Genomic DNA, 23,782 nt, shown 5'->3' on the forward strand with positions numbered 1-23,782 from the left:
TTTATATTATAGCCAGGTTTAACACACCATGGTAATTCAATTATCATCTAATAATCATGACAGATGCTTAAGAAAACAAAACAAAAAGTTATTTAAAAAGTATTAAACACAAATAAGGAGAAAAGAGAAGAAAATATATACTGCCGTTCAAAAGTTTGGGATCGGTAAGACGTCTTATGCTCACCAAGGCTGCATTTATTTGATCCAAAATACAGTAAAAACAGTAATATTGTAAAATATTATTATAATTTAAAATAACTGTTTTCTATTTGGATATATTTTAAAATTTAATTTATTCCTGTGATGGCAAGCTGAATTTATTATCGATTATTATCGATGTTGAAAACAGTTGTGTAAAAAAATAATTCCAGGATGCTTTGATGAATAGAAAGTTCAAAAGAGCAGCATTTATCTGAAATAGATAGGTTTTTGTAATATTGTAATAACTAGTGCAAAATGCCCGTGCAATATCAGTTTTTGAGTGTGTATTTAGTAATTGTTGGTTTGGTGTGTTTGAGTGCTCATTGTTACAATTACACAGCAAAAGTTCAGTGAAATTATTTTTATTTGTGCATGGTAGCACACAGTGAACTGAAAAAGCTATGCTTGAGCAAACAGTTTGTGAAAAGGCAACTACAAATGATGCCCGTGAAAGAGACTGTGAACGCATTGAATAGGATATGTTTAGTTGGTGAATAGCATAGGCTACTATTACACAGTAGCGTTAACGTTAAGCGCACCAGAATGAAATATAATATCCAGAAGTAAACAGCATAGCTGACTTATAGATTCAGTTAACATCCACAAATGAATAAGTGCGTCGATTCAGGGAGCAGTGCAAAGTGCCCGTGCAAAATCAGTTTTTGTGAGCTGATCGGCGTCAAAAAAGTTTAGGAGATATTTCTTAGCGATGGCTGATTTCAACAGTTTCAATATGATAAAAAATAACATAAAATCATAAATCAAAATCTGGATTTGAATTGTTTATGTTATTATAACCTAAAGATGCTATGTGAAAGTTTGAAACAGAAAATATGGTTTTCATCGTGTTTATATCAGAATGTTTATTTTTAAACCACAACCTTCTTGGGGCTTCTTTGAATGATACAACTCTCTAATGTCAGAATGTTTATTTTTAAACCACAACCTTCTAAGTTCTTCTTTTACTGATATTTTTAACGATATCTTTAGCATTTCTCATCCAAACAACGTCAAACTTGGCACTGCACTTACTCGTGCCCGTAGCGAGACACCTATCGAGTTTGAAATCAATCGGACTAACGGTTCGAGAGATATGCGAATAACAGACACACACACACAGACACACAGACAGACAGACAGACAGACAGACGTTTCTGTAATTTATAGATAGACTAGTGCAAAATACCCGTGCAAAATCATTTTTTGTGTGTGTTTTTAGTAATTGTTGGTTTGGTCTCTCTACGGCTCTGCTTTGACCGATACAACTCTCTAATGTCAGAATGTTTATTTTTAAACCACAACCTTTTAAAAATGATATATTTAACGATATCTTTAGCATTTCTCATCCAAACAACGTCAAACTTGGCACTGCACTTACTCGTGCCCGTAGCGAGACACCTGTCAAGTTTGAAATCCATCGGACTAACGGTTCGAGAGATATGCAGTTAACAGTCACACAGACAGACATACAGACACACAGACAGACAGACAGACGTTCCTGTAATTTATAGATAGATATTTCACAATATTACTGTTTTTACTGTATTTTGGATCAAATAAATGTAGCCAAGGTAAGAAGTAAGAGACTTCTTTTAAAACATTAAAACATAATAAAATATTACTGATCCCAAAATTTTGAATGGCAGTGTACACAAGATGATACTTTGTATAAATATTATAGAAATAAGATTATACAAAAGACATTCTAAGGAAAGACCAAAAAAATGAAATTCCATCTCATAAATGAATTCTCCCAATTAAACTATGATAAACAAACAAACAAATACAATTTATCACTGCTTGTTGTAATATTCAATAAACAAGCTATGTGGTCCATACTTATCAATACTGTAATGTATTCACGCACGCAAAAGCTCAGTACAAGGCACAAAAATAACATGGTAAAACAAGGTTTGCCAGGATAGCCCCTGCTAGTATATTCTGGAACTACACAATCTGGCTCCAAAATGCACTGACTGCCAGACCAGTCATAATTACCTGTGCATTCTGATGAAATACATTATTTTGCAAGCAACACATGATTTGCAAATATATTGTTATATTATAGTAGGTAATTTACCAAGTTTTCTTTTTCTTTTCTTAAAGGGGTCATCGGATGCAAAATTCACTTTTATGTGGTGTTTGCATATAAGTGTGTCTTTGCAGTGTGTGGACACAACCACCATACAATGAAAAAAATCCATTCACTCCTTTTTTTTTATCCTCAAAAAGCCTAAACACTCCCAATAATCAAGCCATTTGGATTTTCTGAGAAATATGATGTCATATTGCTCATGCTCCGCCCCCGACTGCTGACGGACTGTCCTGTATTAGCATATTTCTGCTCTCAGCCATTTGTATACTGTCCACCAAGGCAGCACTTTATGTGTCTTGTGTCGACACGCCCCACGGAAGAGAGGGGTGGGGTGAGCAGTTGCTCATTATCATTTAAAGAGACCTGCACCGAAACGGTTTTTGAGGAGGAAAAAAGGGTGTTGTTTTACACAACCATTGAGGAATTTTAACCAAAGTATGTTACTAACTTTACATGAAGACCCTAAAGAATCATACCAACTTGTGGAAAATGGGCATCCGACGACCCCTTTAAGAAAGAATGAAATGTACTTTTGCCTTCAGTGAATCAGTGTTGTCATCAGCCAAATAATCAGTCACAGATGACAGGTCAAAAAAAAAACTTGGATGCAGAACTGAGTGCTCATAAAGAAGTCAGATTTCAAATCACACACTTCCAGGGGTCTTGCGCCACCAACTTAACTGCCAATGACATAAAAGTGAATGCAAATGGATTGCTTTCTTTGGGTTTACACAGTAAATTACATATCTGTATGTTTGTGGCCATCCACTCTCTTTTGCTCACTCTACACTCATTCTCTCATTCCGTGTCTTCTCCCCCACTGTCTGTGGTATGCTATCCTGAGGATAAACTGAGGCTTGTGATCTTGTGCTCAATTTAATTCAGTGTTTTGACAGGGGGGGCCCTGTCCGGGTAAAACTAACATGCCCACAGATACCAGGCTCTGGCAACATCATGTAGTTCACCCCCCCTATGCCACAGAGAGTGAGTCAGCACTCCTACAGCCACTCACAGAGGCTGTTGCTCAAGTAGATCATGAAGTCAAGTTCGGGATGCTAAACGTGTCGAGGACACAAATGAAGCATTGTCTTACTTATAAAGCTGTTGGTTAGCCTTGTTAAGAAGCCTGGTAAGACATCAGAATACCAAATACCCAATGCTGTGGACTAGAAAACACAATACACAGTAGTGACCAGCTGACAGTCAGGACACCGAAAGGTATCTGCAGTGTATAACCATGGCAACCACATACTAGGTAGCTGTCAAATAAAGGAAGCAGCATGAAGTAATCAGACACTTATCTACACCCCCAGCCTATGACATCATCGGCCATATCTATAGTCAAATCCTGATCCCTTACACGCGTCATCTTCTTCCTATTTGAAGAACTACCAGTTCTTAAGAAAAAATACTGTGACCGAAACCACCCATTCACGTCTAAATTTGGTCCGTCCAATGACATTTCACCTTCCACAAGTAATTTGCATAATATTTTGGAACATAAAAGAAGTCAAAATATCAAATCTGCTTTTATCAGAGAAATTTTAGTTCTCAACTAAAGTTCACTGTCTATCAAGTAAAGTTGGTTTCATAGGCTAACAAAACCCCATACATAGATTGGGATTTGAACCCTGATCCCCTTTGATCCTATTCCACCAGATAAGGGCTGTTCACACAGAAAGTTTTTGCTCTGATTTTCAATTGTTTTTCTTTTCTATGTTTACATGTGCAAGATGGACGTTTTTAACACACAAAAAAAAAAACATTTGGTGTTAATGGCCCCCTATACAGTATGTCTTGCACCATATCCTAATCAGTCGCAACCCAAAAAAGCTAAAGGCAATAAAAGGTATATGTTAACTGGAGTTTTCATCCTAACCATGACCGCACAAGTGACACTAGATTTTGTCATGGAGCTCCGTCTACACCAAAATCTTATTAGACCAAAATAACGCTCCTCATTTATATTAAATATCAAACATCCCTTACGAAAAAAAAGTATACTTCAAGTTCATTTTATGGAGTATACTTGAGTAATGTTCAAGTATATTTTTAAGTATACTTTATGTAGTAAGTATACTAATGTCAATATGTACTAGTAGTAAACTTGTAAGTGTACTATTTTAATACCGCTTGGGACTAAATTGGCCCACTTGAAGTATATAAAAGTATATGTTTAAGTGTTCTATAAGTGTAACAGTAGTAAACTTTAAGTGCACAACTAGTTCATAATTATGTTTCTCATTTGTACTGCAAGTGAACTTATGAGTATACTAGTAGTTTACTATTTTAATACTTGTAGCAACTTTGAAGTATACTCTCAGTAAACTACTAGTTTAGTAGTTTTATACTACAAGTTTTCTTTTAATGTACTCTCAGTAAACTACTAGTTTAGTAGTTTTATACAAGTTTTCTTTAAGTGAACTTAACATCATGCTTATAGTTTACCATTTATATATTATTTTTACTCTTTTAGTGTACTCTCAGTAAACTTGTAGTATAAAACTACTAAACTAGTAGTTTACTGAGAGTACACTAAAAGAGTAAAAATAATATATAAATGGTAAACTATAAGCATGATGTTAAGTTCACTTAAAGAAAACTTGTAACTAGTAGTTTTCTTTAAATGAACTTAACATTATACTTATAGTTTACTATTTATATACAATTTTTGCAGTTGCAGTAGGCCTACAGTATACTACGATGTTCAAATGTTATTTTTTATACTTGAAAAATACCTTTAACTCTACTTTAATTTTAAAAAACATTTTATTAGCTTCATGCATCCTTTTTTATCAACACTTGAATGTCGGTAAGTTTCATAAAGAAAGGCAACATTTTAAACAAAATAGTTGAGAAAATCACATTTTTGTCAAAGACTACGCCTTGATCAGATCCAGAACGCTGATCAAAACACAGGTGGAGTAGCTGCTAGATCGAGTCCAACACCCCCAAAGCTTCACAGTCGTTTTCTCTTCATGGGTTAGGCCTACGCTTCATTTCATTTGGAAACATTAAGCAGTTTTGATTTACAAGCTGTTTAATGTTTGATGATCACATTATTTTACATTTGAGTGAGCAATCTTCTATCACATGGTTCAGCTTCTTCTTCTCCTGTGTTTTGATCCAGAGATTCTGTACTAGAAGATGTGTCATAGAGCCCCCTACCGTATACCAGTGAAAACATGGGTAGCTGTAAAATTCAGTCAATGGTGGGGAAAAGTTGGACTTGGACTTTTTCTCTCAGTATAAGTCAAGTACACTTAAGTGTAATTAAGTATATTTTTGAGAATATAAAATGTAGACTTGTTCTTTTTAGATGAAAAGAAGTATACTAATAAAACACTTGAATAAACTTATTTTCCATGCTTATTTTATTTACTCTATAAGCTATTCCACCCGAAAGTTTGTTACTATATAAAGCTGAACATGTTAGGCTATAGTTTATAAGACGGTATGTAATATTATGTTTTTTAAAAAAGTATTTAATAAGCTACTCAATCAAAATAGTAAACACAAGTACAAGCCAAGAATACTTAGAATACTTAATTATACTTTTAAGTATATCAAAAAGTATAGGCCAAATATACTTAGACTTTTCTGTCAGTATAAGTCAAGTATACTTAAGTGCAATTTGAAGTATATTTCTGAGAAGTACATAAAGTATATTTCTGAGAAGTATATAAAAAGTAGACTGAAAGTATACTTTTTATTTTTAGTTTAAAAGAAGTATATTAATAGCACACTTGAATAAACTTCTTTTTCGTAAGGGATGGATAAGACTGATTGTGTACGCTTAGAATCGTATATTATCCCAAATCCCTAAATTCCTAAAGTTATATGAAAATACGTCCCTGGAATCTTGTTGTGACGACCTCATGCACCTGGGGAACCAGTAGCAGTCCTAACTTGGTGCCTTCAGTGAGGGAAAGAGTATGTGTACTTACTTCTTACTGCTACTGGTTCCCCAGGTGCATGAGGCATAAGACACTCACATTCCACCTCTCTGATTTGGCTCTATCATGGTCACCTGGCTCAAATATTTCTGATATAAGTCAAAGTATTGTCTTCCTGAATACCGAATTCTCTACACAGGGTTTCTCTTTTTTCTTTACAAAGGATGAAATGCGATGCTCCTATCACTTCACTTTCGTCCTTCCATCTACACAGTGAGAGACTCATATTGACTTACATTTTCCCACAGAAGTGAAATTGCCTCTGTGAGATCTGAGCACCGTTTAAATATCTGGAACAATGAATGAATGAGCTGCGATCCTGCAGAATTACATGATCGTTTTACCAGAAAGAAAATGACTTCACACAGAATCCGCTGATTGACATTTGTTTAGCTCTTTTATCTCATCAGTCTTCACACACACAAAAAAAACTAATCTTCTGCATAACCTTCAAACACCATTATCTAATCAGGTATTAAAATTACATTTCAGGATGTTCCGTTCCACCCACTCTGAAGAGATCTTTATTTTAAGTGCCATTTCCTGTGACAATTTCCACTTTATGTATGAAATGATATAATAAACTGACATGATCCCATCATCTTTTGAAGAATGTTAATCAACTGCACTGAATTTTTTCATTATTTAGGAATTTTGTCTGGTTTTACATTAAGTAAATAATTGAAATTAAGGAAATATGTATTTTACAATAATAATATAGTTTTATGAATGAATTACATATTTTTAAAATAAATTATTTAGCTTTATGCCTAGAAAAATTTCAATGGGGTAAGAAAAGTATAATCAATTCAGGGTTTTCTGAAAATAAGTCTTAATCGTCCGGTTTCACAGACAAGGCTTATGTCTAGTCTCAGACTAAAATGCATGTTTGAGCTGTTTTAACTGAAAGTAACCTGAACTGACATATCTTAAAATATGTCAGTGCCATTGTTGTGTCTCAAGATGCACACCAAGTAATGTTTTTTTCTAAGGCACGTTTATAAAAGCTACTTAAATGTCCTAATTGAACTAAGGCCTAATCCTGGCTTAATCTAAGCCCTGTCTGTGAGACCAGGCCAATATGTTACAAAATGTAGCTTCTGATGCAAATGTATCTTGTTTAAAGCTATTTTTACTATTAAATCATGTATCTTGTTTGCAACCTTTGTTTCTCTGTATCTTAATGCAATTTTCACTGCAACACTGATATATAACCTAAATTAGAAGACATTTAGGCCTGGTTTCACAGACAAGGATTAGCCATGACTAGGCCTTAGTTCAATTAGGACATTTAAGTAGCTTTTAAAACGTGCCTTCAAAAACAAAAAAACATTACTGTTGTGCACCTTGAGACAAAACAATGGCACTGACATATTTTAAGATGCCAGTGCAAGTTGCTTTCAGTTAAAACAGCTCAAACATGCATTTGGTCTGGGACTAGACTTAAGCCTTGTCTGTGAAACGGGAGTTAAAGTAATTACAGTCTTATTCCAGTTGAGATTTTTATTTAAGGAGCTATTATGCAACATTATTCACACTCAAAAGTCATCAATATGAGCCTTGATCAACAACAGTTTTGTTTATAGTAGGTTTAAATTCTCGATTGTCACTGCTGAGAGCCCCTGTACCCACCTTGAAGCGTAAGGAGGGAGTCCATTAAGCCATGAGGAGCAGAAAACCACCCAGATAAAGGCTAATTAAAACACTACAGTTTCTCAGGGACATATTATATAAAAATATTTAAAAACCAAGCACATCTTCATCACAGCAGTATAATAGCACAACATGTTCCTCAGATGTAAATTGATTTCTGGGTATGGCACATTAGGTGGCTCTGTCTCCATGGTTACACTGATTGTTTTTAAATCTTATTCTAGTGAATCAGACCCCAGGAGGATAAATGGCAATCTGACCACTGCTAGTCTCTACAAATCAGCAGAACAGGTACTTGATGTTCCTAAACATCACTATGCATTCAATTGTCCGTAAAATTACTGGATAATGTCCTGGCAGAAAATTATCAATTCATTTTCCAATTTGTAAAAATTTTTTTTTTTTTTTTTTTTTTTTTTTTACAGTGGTTACAAAACTTTACAAGTACAAAATGTCTTTCTATTGAGCTGTGCTTGAGGGCTGCATGCCAAAAACTCATACAACGGACCAGTGTAATTAGATTCACAAGCAAAGGACTCTTATGAGTCTTTTACAGCAGGAATATGCCATAAAAAAGTAATCAGGGTCATTGTAAACTCGCCAGATTTACTAACATTTAGTGTGTAATATGGATGAACTTCTTATTGATCATCATAGTCTAAAAATTAAAACTTAAAAAATACTTAAAAATTACTTACCGAAGGTCTTGTCAAGCCTGCGGCAGAAGTGACGTCACTGGCGTCCTGAGGGTCACTCATTGCTTATGGTCAGGTTTGTGGGTGATGCTGTAAAGTGCACTGGCTTTAGCCCTTTTCTCTTTCACTCAGACTCAACTGGGAACTTTCGGGCAGCATAACCTGATGTGACACACAGAAAAAGAAAATATGCTTGGTTAAAAGTTCCATGACACATTAATTTAAATAATATCAACAATGACATGCAGCAATGTCTTAGAGACGACCTTTATTTTTTTCCTCACTGAGCTTGTTTTTTGTAGTTTATTTAAAAATGCAGCACTGAGAAAGCTCTCAATTCTAAAGAGATTGCTTGGCTTTAATGGCCGTTAAAGCCTGTCCATTAATAGCTTTAAAGCAATAAAGTAAAGATCCATATAGTTAAATAGTAACATAAATGATACTTTCTGTGAATAGCTTTAAATGCATATTGCTGGAAGTCTTTTAAAGACCATTTCTCCAAGAGTCATTTCATTAGATTATGATGAGAGTAAACCACATAATAATTTGTACTCATATAAACGATTGCAACATCACATATGCACATTCTCAAGTTTAAAAATACATTCTCAATTGTGAAATATAAATCATATTTCCATGAAAGGCATTTCCCCATCCTTGAAATCTCAAGAAAACTGAAAGCTGGAAGATGTGCTTTTCAATGCTATATTTTATCTTCAACTTGATGTTTGTACGCTCCATTAGAGAGATATTCAGACACTGTAAATCTGTCTGAGCATCAGTCAACAACAAGGTCAAAGCTCATATACAATATCACAGTAACAGCATTTCATGTAAATTGGCCAGGTCACAGGAAATTCTGCAAAATTTCTGAATGGAAACCACCAAAAGTAGAAGCCACATCCTCATTCAAATCGATACAGATGTAGGTGTAAGGTCACATTACATAATGCATTTCTTCCTACAGAACCATCAGTACTTTTTTAAATATTCCACTTATAAAGAACAGGTTAACACCAAGCCATCACAAAAACAATATGGCAATCTAAAAAAAAAATAAAGAGAGAGAGAAAGAATATCATTGGAACACAAGGCCTAAATATGAGAAAACATTGCCACTGCAGTCTCAGCTTATCTACTTCCCCTGACTCTTTCTTAAAGTTTCCTGTGGCACCGTCCATTCAAAGGTCAAGTAATGTGTGTGACGTTGGTGAAGCATGCACTTGCCTAAACAGAGAACACTCTTTTCAAGGCTGAGTAGTTATAATAGCTGGAGTTCATGTGCACTGTTTCCTTTATTATTAGGACATAAAGTGTCTTCAAAGCTTTATCAAGGAAAAGTTTTACAAATGTTATTTGCATCAACGCACCATTTTAAACTGTGCAATGAAATTGTTCAGAGCCATGTGTTGATGATATGACTGCATTTTGGTGAAGGTGCCCTGTTCCTGTACTTATACTTCATTTCCTGGTTTCACAAACAATGCTTAATTCTTAAAATGTATGTTTGAGCTGTCTTAACTGAAAGCCACTTGCACTGACAAACCTTTATGTCAGTGCCATTGTTTTGTCTCAAGATTCACAGCAGTAATGTTTTTTAAGGCATGTTTATAAAAGCTACTTAAATGTCCTAATTTAACTAAGGCCTAGTCCTGGCTGAGTCTAAGCCATGTCTGTGAAACCAGGCTTTTTAAGATGGCCTTTTGCTTTAATGACAGCAGTACTCAAGCTGCATAAAAGGCAGGGTAGGTGATTTGTTCCAGAAACATTTTTTGTTATGCTGGTTGAAAGTCTCTTCACATCCTGATAGCAATCACTGAAGAGATGGAAACCTGTGTTGTTATACTTGGAGCGGTTTGTGACTCGAATAATGCGTTTCAATGGCAGCACTATCAACGACGATATGAATCTGCAGCAGTCAGGTGGTACAGGTCAGTGCTCTTTAAGTTCTTTATGTTCATTATTATTGTAATATTATCTGCTTTGACACAACGCCTTCTCTCGTTACGGTTTTGTTTGCTCCCTGCTGTATGCGTTCATGTGTTTTGGAGGAGGCGTGGCTTTGGAGACGCTATGATGTGAGGGTAGGATCTTATGCTTTCAAATTAGCTTGCTATGCTAGCCTCTCCGAAAATGACCTACCCTACCTTTAACTCCACATGTTTGTGTAAAACCTGATGATCATGTTGTCCAGCATGATTTGAGAATGATCCAACAAGAAAATCTGACCTTTTATACAAAGGATGGTCAACGTCAGAAATTTGCTAGACGAAGACCTAGAAATATTGTACAATCTCAAATATTTCACAGCATTTCTTTGCTTATTTTTGCTTTTTAATTCAAAATTTTTCTTTGTTTTATTTGTGTCAAATATTTTTGGGTTTAATATTATTGTCAAAAGTTTCTTTTCATTTAGATTTAAACAAAAAAGCCCAGATTTTCAATGTATCTGCAGACTTTTGGGTGCCACAGTGTGTTTGTACTCTAAAGGTGACTGAGGACAGTGATTCAGCAGAGATGCTCCCCAGAGACTATTTGAACATCCACGATGTGAGGCTTATTCTTATGCTGCTCAAATACCACTTTCATGTGAACGTTAAATACAGAAGTATGTGATCTAAATGATAGTTTCTAACAAAACAGTGCAATAGAGTTTCTTTACAGCATGCAATTATCACATAACATTGCCTATTGCTATGCTATTTGTGCTATTTGCCTGTCTGATGACACTGACTAGACAGTCAGAAATAGAAAAAAAGTCACAGCCATGTAGACACTCAACATTGCATTACACAGCACTATCTTTAGATTGATTTGCATTTACATGCATTCACTTGGCAAAGTGATTTATTATCCATTCAAGCTGAAGCTAATATATTTTATTAGTCAGTCCATGCATTCCCTGGAAATCAAAGCCAAAATCTTTATGTTGCTAGTTACTATTTGAGTTACAGGAGCATAAAATAGAGCAGATTTGTTAATGAGAAAAAGCAGCTGTTTGTCAGAGTAAATCCTTCAGTATTTCAGTCCATTATTAGAATCACTGAGTCATCCAATGATCTTAATCTGGGCCAAAGTCATTGTTGCTCTGATACCAAGAGTACACTGTTAATTATTTCACTGTAAATTTACAATAAATTGCAGGTTAATAATTGCATGACTTTCACAGTAAGTTACCGTATCATTTTTACAGTAAATAATTGTGAAATGACAGCTGTTTACTGTGACTTCACAATAACTATGCCGTCATATTACTGTGATTTAGCAGTAAGCTGCTGTATAATTACTGTATTTTACTGTGCAATTACAGTTAGTCTATCATATTACTGTAATTTAACAGTAAGCTGCTGTAGAATTACTGTATTTAACCATGTCTATACTGTGATTTAGCATAAATGATGGACCAAACAAAACTGATAAAAACAATGGTGTAACTTTTATTTTTTTTAGAAGAAAAATACATTTTAATAACAGGAATAAACACTGTGTAACATGAATGAACACTGGGTAACATGAATGAACACTGGGTAACATGAATGTCTGTCAATATGTGTGTGAATGTGTTTACTGTGTTTACCATTATGTGATAATGGTACTTGAAAAATACAATTTAATAACAGGAATAAACACTGGGTAACAGGAATGTGTGTCTGTGTGTGCACTGTGCATGTGTTTACTATGTGATAATGGTACTTCACAACGTAGGAGCTGAAAAGAGAAAGAAGGAGAGAGAGAAGAGAGAGTGAGAGAGGGAAGAAAAGACAAAAAGGTGGGAAAAGAGAGGGTTGCAGGTGTCTCGCTCCTTCCCTTGCAGCAGGCACCTCCATAGTATTGGTTCTGTCCACTATCTACAAAAGATAAGAAAGACAAAAAGTTTAAGTTACTCTGTGGTGCAAGTACCTGCAAGTATGGTACTCGCATTGTAAAACTAATCCTAAAATGTGCACAATTTAAGAAATTACAATTGTAAAACTCATGATAAATCAGATAAATCATGTGAATAGTACTATATCAATTAATATTAAATCAACAAACCAGAGGACTCTGAAAGTAACATGATTGAGGTTAAGCAAAAATTACATGACATGCGTACATAGTAATGCAACTCAGTAAGCCAGTAATGTGATGTAAATTTACACTTAAAACTATTGTAAAGTACGTCTGTAAATTTGACGTTTTTATTCTAACCTATCAATAACCTATAACATTGAAAAGGCATGTTTAATTCAAATAAACGTAAGAACAATGAATTTTAGACATTTTGCAGCCTGTCTAAACTCGTAGAACAGATTAAAGGGATAGTTTACCCAAAACCCCACCCTCATTCCAAACACGTTAGCCCTTCGTTCATCTTTGGAACACAAATTAAGATATTTTCTGACTCCTCCATGGACAGCAATTTTATTACCACTTTCAAGGCCCGGAAAGGTAGTGAAGATTGTTAAAATAGTCCATGTGACTACAGTGGTTCAACCTTAATGTTATGAAGCGATGCAAAAATACTTAATAGTGCGAAACGCACAAAAAGTATTCTTGTCGCATCATAGCAATAAGGTTGAACCACTGTAGTCACGTGGACTATTTTAACAATGTTTTTACTACCTTTCTGGGGCTTGAAAGCGGTTATAACATTGCAGTCTATAAGCGGGATCAGAAAGCTCTCGGACTTCTTAAAATTATCTTAATTTGTGTTGAACAAAATTCTTATGTGTTTGGAACATCATGAGGGAGTGTAATTAATGAGAGACTTTACATTTTTGAGTGAACTAACCCTTTAATAGCTTAAGTAAACATCTTACTGCTAACTAATTCTAGCTTAAAACAGAGACAGTGTTTCGTTAGTCTGTTCTGAAGTTGGAACACAACTTACATTAGACTGACATCCATTCAAAGTCAATGAGCTTCCTGATCAGTGTACAGACTTGCTGGTTTATGTGTCCTCTCTGCCTCTTTGATTTTGTACCTGTCTCTGGGTTGATGCCCAAGAAGCACATATAAACAAAAAGACAGAGAAGAAAGATGTTAGATTAATTCAAGTGGGATTAAAAAGGTTTCAGTTCCCAGTCATCACCTTCAGTGGGTCACTGCTGTTGCAGTACTGAGCAAAACTAAAGTTAGCTCAGTTTTAACAAGGTGACATTACTTGGATTCAATTAAACAGCAACCATTTAAATAACTTAACAGCAACTGAAAAAACATTTACATCACAAAAACACAGTCAAGAATAGTCCTGCAACAAAGTTAGATGTGTGTGATTTACCCAGGCAATGCATTTGCACACAACAATTTACATCATTTACACGTACTGTTTGCAGAGGATGGAGGAAGAGCCTGTTGCCAGTCCATCTCCATGTGGCTGTTTCTGCTTGCACTCTTCCTCCTAGAATTATTACCCGTTCACAGACAAAATGGCTCCTAATATCTCCAGATGTCGACCTGTTTTACTTTAGAATAGCACAGCTAACGAAGCTCCACTAATTCAGTGATAAACACATTTATTTTATCACCTATATCTTTTTTATAATAAAATGCACTTTATTTTTTCTGTTGACGAGACAGACAACGGCTGCTCCGTTTCACACACGGCAGAAAAATATGGACGACGCCCAGCTAGCTAACGTTACTAATTTGAGATTAATTTATTCCACCTTTGCACAAATCCACAACACTATAATGTATCTAGTTGATCATAACTGTCATAATACACACATTAAGGCCACAGCTTACCTTATAACTTTATTTCCCGGTGGTAGAAAAATGCTGTGGGAAAAGAGAGAACGCTGTTAGAGTAACGAACGTTAACTAAGAAAAGCATTAAGCAAAGCTAAAGTTCAATTTTGACGGTGTAGCTAACGTGAAGCCTCACAGTTAATAACTTAATACGGTACTACTAATACACTTATTAACACAACCAACGTCTGATCATTCAAATTTGCGCGCTCAAACCTAGACGCGAATCTGCTCCAGCTAAGTTACAAAAACATGAAACAGAACTTAACTAACGCTAATTTGGTTCATACTTTTAAATAACATGCAATTTCATATTAAAAACAGTCATCAAATTGACAAAGTTTGAAATTAAACACTTACCGCACTGAATCCGTCGAGTGAGACCATGGAGGAGATCAGGCCAGGGAGCTCCGGGGGAGCTCAGATGACGCAGTTGCAGCGCGAAAATTACGGAATTCACAGTAGTTTCTTGTAAAAGCCCCGCGCCTGCATTATTTTCACAGTAAAAGTCTAAATACGGTATTATATTGTGAAATATCACAGTTAAAGCCTGTGAAGTGGTAATAATGTAATTACCTGTGAAATATTACAGTTATATATTGTGAAATCCTGGAAATATTTTACAGTGTAACTCTAGATCCTCATCTTCACTAAGCTGGATACACAGAGGATGAGAGACCAGCGAGAAAACGAGAAAGAGCCAGATTCCAGACAATCACAGTCCAATCACAACAACAACAAAAACAGGCAAAAACATCACTACGATTCCTTCAAGCATATTTCCAAGCGTATCATTCCTCTCTCCCTGACAGTGTGAGGCGAAATTGAAAAATTCCAGCAGGAAACACTTTGTAAGACAGGAAGGGCTGCAGTTGCATATTCAGCAAAATACAACTGCAAACACTTTATGAGGCTGTTCTTCTACAAAAATATGAACGTACACTTTCTATAAAATGAATATCCAACAGAAAATCAAAGACATCAAACCAATGGCTAACTTTTTTCTGTGGAACATATAAGAAGATATTTTGGAGAGCATCTCAGTGTGTCTTTTTTTGTCCATACAATGAAAGTCAACAGTCACCTAAATGGTTTGGTTACCAACATTCTTCAAAGTATCTTCTTTTGTGTTTCCGCGTTGGGAAAAAAAGTCGTACAGGTTTAGAAGAACATGAGCAACGTGAGCATAAGGATAAAATAATTTTCATTTTGGGGTGAACTATCTCTTTAACTAGACCTTGTTACAGAGAAGAAAAGCTTTGCTAACAGAGAAACACAGAGAGACAGACTTACCTCAGAATGCTCACTGCAGGCAGACTACAGCTACAGCAGTCATTGTAGTGTGATGGCAAAGACCCACTGAAGCCAAACAGCCACCGAAAGGCAGATAAAGAAAAGGACACAGAGGAGGAGGAGGGACAGGAGGTGAAAAAAGGCAGTGATTGGAGAACAGAAAAGCTGTTCTGGAAGTAGAAGCACACTACACTTTTACCCTAACCTCTCTCTGTCCCTCTCTCTCTATCTGTCACACATACTACATGCCGTTCACTTCCAACCTTGAGGCACCCACTGATAGCTGTCCCTCCCCCCTCGATTAAGTTTCCTCCTTTAGCCCTCTGACAAACATGTGACCGACGGGACATGACTCAACAATACAGCTCTAAGGATCATTTGAAAAGATACACACATCCAAGTACATGCTTTCATTAAAGTGTGCACAAAAGTGACAGTTTGCAGTTGCATATGCCTTATACAAAGTTGATTTTTCTATTCACTGATTCATTTTGACTATATGAAAGAATTAGCAGTGTTGGATACAAAATCTGAAATGTGTCACCGTAATTTGTAACAGTAGACGAAATTAACACTTTAAAGAAATATTCTGGGTTCAGTACAAGCTAAGCTAACTTGAGAGCATTTGTGGCATAATGTTGATTATTATTTTGTGAGAGTTAACATGATCCTAGTGTGAAAACAATCGTATATTAACCTTTTCTATGTAACTTTAATCCAGTTTTCCAACCTTGTTCCTGAAAAAACAGAAACCCTTAAACAACTGGAAGAATGATATAAACATGTTTAATAATAATAAGTTTTAACAGAAGGATTAGTGTAATTTCTTTTATAAAATTATAAGCTTCACATTTCTGCTTTTAAATCCTAAAAAAATGTCCCCATTCACTTCCATTATGATGAGTCTTTTTTTATTTTTTTTTGTGATAGTCAACACTATGCCACAAATGCTGTTTATTAAGCCTGGAATACTGTTGCTGTTGTATTGAGCCTGGAATATTACTTTAAACTAATTATTTTATTGACTATTGTTCAAAATCGAGAGTTAAATTATGAAACAATAAAACAGAGAAGCTCAGTAGCTTTTCTAGCCAAAACAATGTTTTCAAGCAACCAAATTCGCATGCTTCTTCTATCAGTGGAGATACGCTTTATCCTGATAATGACCTCAGCGGTCACTGGACGTTACTAAGTCTCTGTGACAAACTGTAGTAGGCTACAACAGTTTGTGTTTAACTGATTATATGTCCAGCACTGTTCTAGGAAATTTGCCTCATATCTTTATTGTTTCCTGAGGTTATAGTCTTAATTGCAAAATGACGTCTTCATAACGCATTTAACATATAAACGTAATCCTAGTCTTGAACATTATGAAATAATGGATAACCGTGATCCTGCGATGACGTGAATTCACGGCTGAATTGTTCCACAACATGCAATCCAGCCACCAGCACTGAAACAGTACGTTTTAATTTCATATTACAAGGATGCTATTATAATGGTAAATTATAACTGAACACTGTCATTTCCTGTTTGACCTATGCAGATTTTCTTTTCATAAATACACCCTGATGCATTCAGCAATCACGACTCATTGCATGGCAGTCAAGGGTTTGGCCACAAGCTGATTCTGTCTGTTTTCTGATTATGGTACTTGAGAAAGACCTGTCCCAGTACAAACCTTTGAAAAATCAAAGCAATAAGCATAAAAATAAGTGCAAATGTTATTATGCTGATTAGATTAATCTGTATAAACAAATCTTTCTATCCACAAGCATTATGAAATTAATAATATTGTTTATTATGAAATATTATGCAATAAAAACTGGAACTGTAAATTGGAACAAGCAACTGGTGGGCTTATTATGGATAATTAGTGCTTTGGGATAACCATAACCCTGTCAAAACATTTTTTCAGCTCCAGCAGCTGTGGTGGGAGCAGAAGAAGGGAGGGTGCAGGGTGTTAGAGGGAGTTATTTTTACAGCGACAAATATTTGTTGTTAAGGTCTTCATTTACAAATGGAGTTATCCCAAAAACAAGCCTGCCAATTCCCCATTCAGCAACCATCCAGAATGGCAAAGTATATTTCTGTATGTTCCGATGAACAAAGTCAAACTGACCTGAAAAAAAAATCAATGATCTGGAAAAACAGTAATTCATAATGTCTATTTAGTAAGCTAACCTAATAACAAACCAAGAGAAACTCTGTGTACAATGAACAATGCTCTGACCATGTTTACATGCACATCATTGTCCAATTAAGATCCACGTTTAAGACTTTATAAAAAGATATTTGGTTACACTTTATTTTAAGGTGACATAGTTTTTGTACTTACTCAAATAGTACTGAGTAATATTAATTGACTACATGTAACATACTTACTAGAGAGTTACAGTTAGGGTTTGGTTCAGGGTTAGTTACTTGTTGTATGCATAAATTGTTGTAGTAGCCTAAGTAGCCTACATGTAGTTGGCTAATGTGTACATCACCTTTAAATAAAGTCTTATGAGATATTTTATGCTGCAGTTATTGGAAAATGCTTTAAAAGCCCATTCTAATTCATTAAAGGTTTGGAATCACGTTAACAGGGTATTGTAATGACCATGAGCTTTCAAACAAACAGCAGTCCAATTTGACTCTTTTTTTTCCCTTCTTCTTACCATGCTTAGCCTAGGCTATTCACATAGATATATGATGTTCATTCTTGCACTGATTACTCCTCTGTCTAGTTTAACTAACGTATTTCATTTACCGTCATATTGCCAAACGCTCTTCCAGAACGCGTTTATGACAGGTCACAAACCGAGTCAATGCACGTGACTGAATTAACTCGTTTCATGTCATTTGGTCGGTCTGGAGAGAACAAACGTGTTCACGTTCAGTACGAAACGAAACGCGCAGAAAAACGTGGACATGATGCGGCATTCAGAGGTTTGAAGCAACCATCTACACGGTCTGCAAGCGACGCGACAAAACTACGAGGCTCACATTATTGGCATTTTGTTTAAAGCGATCAATACTGCATTATTTAGCCTACAATTGACATCACGCGCTTGCAGTGCACGCAGTTTGATAGCAGCGTCGCGTCGCTCGTAAGCAGTGTTTATCGGGGGTGTGTTAAATAAATATGATGACAATAGTGAACATTAGAGCTCAAACGATTACCGACCTCATCATTTGTCTGAACTTGATGTACCGTGCGAAGAAAACATGTTAAATGTTAAATAAGCTCCAACAATATCGCATTCTGAGCTGCACGCTCCGTCAACTTCAGTCAAATATTGACCATGACTAGAATTCACAAGAAGTTAATGAAACGACCGGTTGAAAAGGACGTTAAAAAAAAAAGATTGAGCATCAACCCACCCTACAATAATACATTAAATAGTAAAAAGACAGACATTTTAAAACAAATTATGAAATTGTAGGCTACCATACTCACAGAATACAGTCTATTCCTGTGGTGCACAGCAAGTCTCACCAGACGGGAAAAAAACAGAACTCACCTGTCATGCAAGAGGTGTCCAGGTTTCCAAATGCTGAATATTTGTGCTCTTGTAACAAAAAGATTATGTAGTCGCTGTTAGTGATTGCTGTTGTCAGGAGAGGGAGGTTTCGCCTGGAAACCTTTGCTTGCCCTCTCATGAAGAATCAGTCAACTTTTTTTTTTTGCAAAGGGCACTCAAGACTCACTTTATATACAAGAAGTGGTGCATGGTGTGTGCGTGTGATTAATTGGTCAGCTTTTAAATCCCTGGGGAAGAAGTGCAAAACGTAGCAGTCACATTACAGATTCACAGCACAAATATTAACCCGCAAACGAACAATCCATCGTGTCCGTCGCTGTGTTATGGGATAGGTCTAGTCTTGACGTTGTTTTTGATTTAAATGTGGAATGAGTTTGTTATATTATTTGAGTGGTTCTTGAAGGGATTGTTCACTGAATGGCTTTCTTTTTGCTGCAGAACACAAAAGAAAGTAAGTTTTTGTCCATAGAATGAAAGTCAGTGGAGTTCAAAACAACATTGACTTTCACTGGATGGACAAACAAACAGTGAGACGTTCAAAATATCTTGCTTTGTGTTCCACAGAAGAAAGAAAGTCATACAGATTTGACATGAGAGTGTGTAAATGACAGAATTTTCATTTTTGGGTACATTATCCCTTTAATGGCAACATTTTGGGAAAATAACACAAATTCAAACTCAAAATATGTCACCCCTGTTACAGCTGAAATGCTATACATACCCATTATTAATAAATGACCTAATCAGTTATTTCCCAAAGTTTAGTGTGATCTGCATGTCTGATCTATTGTATATACTGGTGACTAATTGTTCCTTCTTACAAAAAATGCACATGTAGCTCTGCACAGCCAGGTACCATGTAACTTAAAAGGTCAATTTAGTGACCTTTAGTCAAAAAATAGTCAGGGGTCAATACTAGTTTGAGTTATCAGTGTTTTGCAGTGCCCTTTCAGAATGAACTTATTCTGCTGAGGTACAATTATCACAGATCAGCACGCAGTGAACCTAAGACAAAACTGTGGAAGCATAACTGTTTGTTTTGCATGAAATCAAGGTCATTTATATTGATCTCACTACAACAAGAGCATGGTACCCTTTTCTAACTGCAAATAAAGAAGCAGTTCTTTTCCAACACAGAATAATCCTGTGAAAGCAAGGGATAATATATAATTAGGCCTTACGCATCTGCAAATATTGATGAGAGTGAAGCAGAATGAAAAATGACCACCCTTTGTGCAGGTGTTCTGTGGGAATAATCGTCTCTGTGTCAGTGTTGTTAATAATTAGGGATCCTGTGACAGAACAGTGTTATGCAAACCTGCCTCACAAATATCTAGATAATTAAAGGCTTCTGATTCAGCATAAATAATGGCTTTTTTACTCTAAAAGGTCGGGAAAGTAAAACATTTGAGAGAAGCCATTGGTAGAATTATATCTAGTATAATAACTAATTTGTTTGAAAATAAACCAGCAAATATTCTGTTCACCCATAAGTTTAAATTAATTGAATTGCTCAGTTGTTCGAGAACATGTTCCATTTAGCAAGCAATAAAATGTGAGATGCATACTTGGTTTATCTAGGCTTTACATAGGATGACAGACTGAATCTTTAGCAGTAATTTCATTATAGGTTATTTAACCCAGCTTGAAGATGCACTTTTTAAAATGTGTTCAGTTTACAGTTTGCACAGGGTGGTCTCTCTCATGATGCCAGCCATGTTGAAGTCATATGACTAGCCAAACACTTTATTCCCTTGTTCAAACATTTTCACTCACAAAATAAATGAATCTCACAATGAGATAATGTCATATTTGCACAAATATACTTGCAAATATGGCATTTCTAAATTTGCATTGGTAAGTGAAAACCTTTGCTTTAATGCTAAGCTGCATCCACACCACTAGGTGTCGGTATAATTAAAAATGTGCGATTAACTTCTGAAATAATAACACATTATGCTCTTATACATTTTCCTCCTCAAAAATATTTTTATTTAAACTTATGTGACCATACCAAAGTGATATTATGATCACTTAACAGTTCTAGTTTTAGTCCAAAAAGATAATAAATGGCAGTCATAACATGGTCTTGTTCCTTCATCAGTGCCTAACAGCAAAGAAGTTTTGTTGAAGCAGATATCATAAATTAAAAAAAGACATGGATAAATGAACATCTGGAAAGTTTTTTTTTTTTTTTCTTCCATGTGAGAGAAACCCATATTTTACAGAAGCAGTAAAGCGTTCATAAAAATTAACCCTGGCTTGACATTGTTCATAATACACATCCAAAAAGAAAAACAAAAACAGCAAATTCAATAATAACTCAGCATAAAAAAATAATCAGAGGGGCTGTTGGAAAAATGACCTGCTGCTTTACTGCACTAACAGGAGCTTTTGCCTGAAGCTACACACTAACCATGTGTGCATAGGGCAAGAATTCAATAAGCAGAAGACATTATTGTTATAAACTGTCAGCCAAATAGCTTACATGGTTCTGGGCACCTGGCGGCTTGAATTTAAAAGTGAGTGCATAGAGAAATAATGAACCAAAAACAATAAAAATACAATATAAAATACATCATTTTGACTTCAAAGATGTATCATTATGCAACAATATCTCTTTCATTCATACTTTCTGCAAGTTTTTAGTCAGAATTCTTTCCTATTGTGATGTACAGCCAAAACATTATGGCCACTAGGTAGATTAGATGGTAAGTGAACAATCATTTTCTTGTAGAAAACGTGTTGCATGCATGCAGGAGAAATGGGCCAGAATGAAGACCTAAGCAACTTTGACCAAATATATATGGTCAGACTTCAGAGTTTCTCTGAAACGGCAAGGCTTGTGGGTTGCTCCCGGTCAGCAGTGGTGAGAATTTACCAATAGTGGTCTGAGGAGGGACAAACCACAAACCAGTGACAGGGCATTGGGCACCAAAGGCTCATCGATGCGCAAGAACAACGAAGGCTATCTTGTCCTGAGCAAACTGACAGAATGTCTTCTGTGGCACAAGTCACACAAAATTTTAATGATGATTAGGAAGGAATTGGAAGAATCTGTCACAACACACAGTGCATTGCACCCTGATGCATATGGGGCTATAGTCACAGACCCGTCCACAGCCGAAAGCCCCTACAATGGGCACACAAGTGTTGGAACTGACTTTGGAGCAATGGAAGAAGGTTGCCTTGTTTGATAAGTCCCATTTTCTTTTACATCACATGGGGAATCACATCTTCATCATGACAGCGGTGTTAACTGGTGGAAGTGGCCTCTTACAGCAGGATGTTGCGCTCTTCTACACTGCACACATTGTTCAGGATGAACATGATGAAGAGTTCATGATGCATGGCCTCCAAATTCCTCAGATCTCAATCTGACTGAACGTGTGGGATATACTGGACGAACAAGTCTAATCCAGTGCGGCTCCACCTTGGAATAAAGGATCTGCTGCAAATGTCTTGGTGCCAGATACCAGAGGACACATTCAGGGGTCTTGTAGAGTGCATTCCTCGTGGATCTGCACTGTTTGGCAGGACGTGGTGGACCAACAGCATATTTATGCAGGTGGTCATTATGTTTTGGGTCGTCTGTGTATATCAGAGTGAAACGGCTTCTTGAACATGAAAAAATGTAGGGCGGGACTTGATTTTGTCCATCGGGAATTGATTGGATTGTTGTTGTTTGCTATTGCTGCAAACTCATGTGAGTGGCAGATTATTTTTATTATTTTTTTATTTTTTTACTCACGTGTTTTTTTTGTTTTTTTTTTGTTTTTTTTTATGTATACATGATCAAGGAAATGAAACATGGTTGTATCTCTTTCAATTAACAACAACAACAACAAAAATATCCTGGATTTGCGTACATCAAAATATATAATTACTTTGAAAAAAATAAAAATAAATAAAAGAAAGCACAATAATAAGGTTAAATCATATCTAAGTCATCATAATGCATAATTCTTTTTTGTAAGTCTAAGGGATGAAATAAAAGAGTTAAATTCAGCAAGAAAAAGAGGAAACAACAAGCCATTTTTTCTTGTTAATGAAGAGTTTTGCACACAAGATAAAGAGATTAACAACATATTCAAGGGACAGCACCTTTGGGTTTTCATAATAAAAAAAAAAATTCTTTAAAGTTTAAGGTATGGTTCACATTAGTAGGGCTAAAAACATAAGTACTCAGCCCAAAATGTATTGGTTATACTACAATTACAAAATGAGCAGCTGTTTCTTCAACAAAACCACAAAAAGAGCAAGTTTAATCAATATCAGAATATTTAGAAATGGATGAGTTAACAGGACAGATTTATTTAAGTATTTTATAATGTATTTCTTATGTGAGTGACAGATTGATCCCGCCATCATGCCAGTAAAAACGTCATAAGGGAAGATAAGAAATGTCGCTGCAAGAGGGAGGGTAAGTTATTTTGATTCAAGATTACCAGGGCATATGAACAAAAAAAAACATGTGCAGGGATAAATCATTTATAATAAACAATGCAATATTCCATAAAAAAAAAAAAAAAAGGAATTGTTCATTTTGATTTCATGGTGACTAACAATTGAACTGCAAAAACAGTCAAAAGTCATTCTCTCATACTTCCGTGAGAGTAAGAGGACAGG

At 35.6% G+C, this 23,782-nt stretch overlaps 1 protein-coding gene across 2 annotated transcripts in view; it reads right to left on the reverse strand.

Moving 5' to 3' along the window:
• slc4a2a (solute carrier family 4 member 2a) overlaps positions 1-15,883 on the reverse strand; it is a 32,892-nt gene extending 17,009 nt beyond the window's left edge. For both annotated transcript variants that reach the window (XM_079876607.1, XM_079876606.1), the window contains exons 1-2: positions 15,624-15,883; positions 8,604-8,762 (exon numbers count right to left, since the gene is read on the reverse strand). In XM_079876607.1, coding sequence (XP_079732733.1) covers positions 8,604-8,663 — 60 coding nt within the window. In that variant the 5' untranslated portion in view covers positions 8,664-8,762; positions 15,624-15,883. The remainder of the gene's footprint in view (positions 1-8,603; positions 8,763-15,623) is intronic.
• Between the last annotated feature and the right edge of the window lie 7,899 nt (positions 15,884-23,782).

This window comes from Squalius cephalus, assembly GCF_949319135.1.
Source record: "Squalius cephalus genome assembly, chromosome: 7".
In the NCBI taxonomy this organism is placed as follows: Eukaryota; Metazoa; Chordata; class Actinopteri; order Cypriniformes; family Leuciscidae; genus Squalius; species Squalius cephalus.